Raw genomic sequence first — 2,848 nt, 5'->3', positions numbered from 1 at the left:
TTATGGTGGTCTACCGTATTTCTTAGATTTTTTCGGAGAATTTTCCTTGACCGAAACAGAAACAAAGGCTCTATCGATCATTATAGCAACTTTTGTGATTTTCTATCTAGTCAAGAAGACTCACGGGGTGGAACTTTTGGAATATACTGAGTACTCGTTGAATATCAAGAGGTCCGTATTGGACCTACACACATTTTGTGTGTACAGAAATCGAACAGAAATACATTTTGTATCTTTATTATTTTATTTATTTGTTTGGTAAATGACTTTAAATCACATATTCGATCTATAACAGGGCGTACTTCTCTCACATTTTTATTTTTTTTTTAAAGAAAATAAAAATTTCTAAAGCGATAGGAACGATTTTTTATATACATGTGTACAAATGAAGTTTAACAAAACTGGCTCTAATTCAACTAATTGACATATATGAACATGAGGCAATGTAACCCACATGTTTTCATTGAACCATTATTTTCCTACAAAGCATGTCGTTCGGGTAATGCAATTCCGGTCAATTGTGTGGAATCGTACTGAAGCTTACCTACATTATTACTGTCCATGATGTGAGTCTTTTCTGACAAACTGGTACTGTAATAGTTTTCATTATTTCCCCACTGAATAGTAACACTAGGCGCTGATTGTAGCATATTTGGCTTATCGATTTGTATAGAATGGGGAGATGTATTTGAATTCGAGTATGGCGGGCTGTTTCTGTTGAAGCAATCGTCCCAATTAGAAGATGATCCAATATTTATCATTGCTGATAGATACGTATCTTCAAAATCTGGAGAGCTATTATACTTCCGTAAATCTTGTCTATTGAAATAAAAGCAAGTATCCTGGAACAGCGAATCATTGTGGTTTGTGAACGATGGTAGTAGTTTTCCTCCTATGTTAAGATTTGATTGAACTGTTGACTCTTCGTGAAAGGCATATTTCTTATCCGAAGGATGTTTTCTTGGTGTTAATGAAACTGGAGCATATGTAGAATGAGCCATTAGTCTGTTGACTATAGTTTTGTTTTCAATAGTAGCTGAAGAGCAATTTCTGCTCATATCTTTACGATTATTTTTTTCCACGTTTTGTTCCTTTGTATATTCTCCTCCAGCTATGATGTCTTTTTTGTGCTTCATTCTCCGATTTTGAAACCAAATTTTAATTTGTCTTTCAGTTAATGCAAGCTTTGTGGCAATTTCAATCCTCCGGGGACGACAAAGGTAGCGGTTTAAACGAAACTCCTTCTCCAGTTCAACAAGCTGCTGGCTAGTGAAAGCCGTTCGGGACCGTTTTGTTGCAACATATGATTTTGGAACGTCAGCAGTGGAGGGTGTGTGGTTTTCTGGAAGTAGAAGAATTATGGGGTAAAAATTAAGAACATGTGTTTGCGTTGTTTTCGTAAACCGAATAGGGGATGAATTTTTCTTGGATGATTCAAGCCTGCCAGTAATGCGATTTAATTCTACAATAGTTTTACACTTTACTTTGTGGTCAAAATATGCAAGGCCAAGGTTATTTACACCATCTTTAAAAAAGCATTCGGATCTTATAGTGCATTAGAATCAGACTGTTTCTCATCCTTCACCCTAAGCATCTGAATGGATAAAAAATCCTGACAAATTGCCTCTGCCTTGTGATGATGGGAGAGATGCAATAAGAAATGATGATGATAAATATCAACATCAAAAGCCGTCGACCCTAATCGGACAATAGTATATTCCTCGTCACAATCAAGTGGTGTAACCTTCAACAGAGTTTGTGGTTATGTTGAAAGATATTTATTTCAATTATTTTAATGATTGACCTTACCTTCCTTTTTGGCGGTGCTTTGAACATTTCCTGTTGCGTTGTGATACGTGGGTTGTATCAGAGAACTGTTACACTTCGGTCTGATCTCTTCACTTGGATGTAATGGCGATATTTCTGTATCCATAGGTGATTCTATTTCCGTTGTCCAATGCTCACTTAGCTTGGCTAGCTCTAGGATAGGCGCTAAAGATATTTCATCCATTCCAAGCTCTTCACTCAGGCTATACAACTCATTACCGCAAGAAAACATTTTGAAGCACGAGTAAAATTTTAGGCAACACAACTTTGTTCTTGACGTTATCTAATCTGTTAACCATAACGGAATGGTTTGCGAATATTTATGCTATTCATTTTTATACATGTACATGAACACAGTTAGGTAAACAGAAGTAGGGATGAATGTTTTAGGGTTTGCTACCTTTGTCCTTTTCCAGATAGGAAATGCATTGGAGTGCTTCAAAAGGAGAAGAAGACATAGCAGAAATAGCACACGCTGCAGGTCAAGTGACAAAGGTGAATTTCCAGTCGAAAAGTGTCTGGTTTGGTTTGGTGACTGCCTGTCGTAAATAAAAGGGATCGAAAGTGGATGAAGTGTTGGCGAAAGGTAAACAGCTGGACGAGAAAGGAGTAAACTGTAGATTTTGGGCCGTAGTCGTGTGTCTAGTCTAAATGCCAGGCGTCAAAAAATTATTTAGATTCAATAAAGTCAACTTGCCGCCCATGTCAGGAAATAGGCGTCTGGAAATGGGAATTACGTTTCCATTCATCTTTCTCGTGGGTAGTAGACTGACCGATTTCTGAATGACGACGACCAGCAGGCTATATCGATTAAGAACATTTGAGACGGTCAACGGATAGGTAGAAGGGCAAATATTGCATTAGCCACTCGACTTAGTGGAAAATATGTCTTACGCAAAACAAGACAGGTAAAATTTCCGGATTAAGGTAAGGTGCACGAGAAGCCACAATTAAGGATCGTTCGGTTTCAATCCGCGGGTAAATTTTGGTTTATTTGTTTAAGTCAGTTACATATTTTTTC

General features: G+C 37.4%; 1 protein-coding gene across 1 annotated transcript; it reads right to left on the bottom strand.

Annotated features, from left to right (window-relative positions):
- Positions 1–224: 224 nt before the first annotated feature.
- On the bottom strand, positions 225–2,415 carry LOC5564016 (homeobox protein Hox-A2). Its single transcript, XM_001648290.2, has 2 exons — positions 1,810–2,415; positions 225–1,342 (listed from the first exon to the last, which is right to left on the bottom strand). The coding sequence occupies exons 1-2, from the start codon at positions 2,057–2,059 to the stop codon at positions 480–482; spliced, it is 1,113 nt and encodes a 370-aa protein (XP_001648340.2). The 5' UTR covers positions 2,060–2,415; the 3' UTR covers positions 225–479.
- Between the last annotated feature and the right edge of the window lie 433 nt (positions 2,416–2,848).

Source organism: Aedes aegypti, chromosome 1 (genome assembly GCF_002204515.2).
Source record: "Aedes aegypti strain LVP_AGWG chromosome 1, AaegL5.0 Primary Assembly, whole genome shotgun sequence".
Classification (NCBI taxonomy): domain Eukaryota; kingdom Metazoa; phylum Arthropoda; class Insecta; order Diptera; family Culicidae; genus Aedes; species Aedes aegypti.
This window is presented reverse-complemented; position numbering and strand designations above follow the sequence as displayed.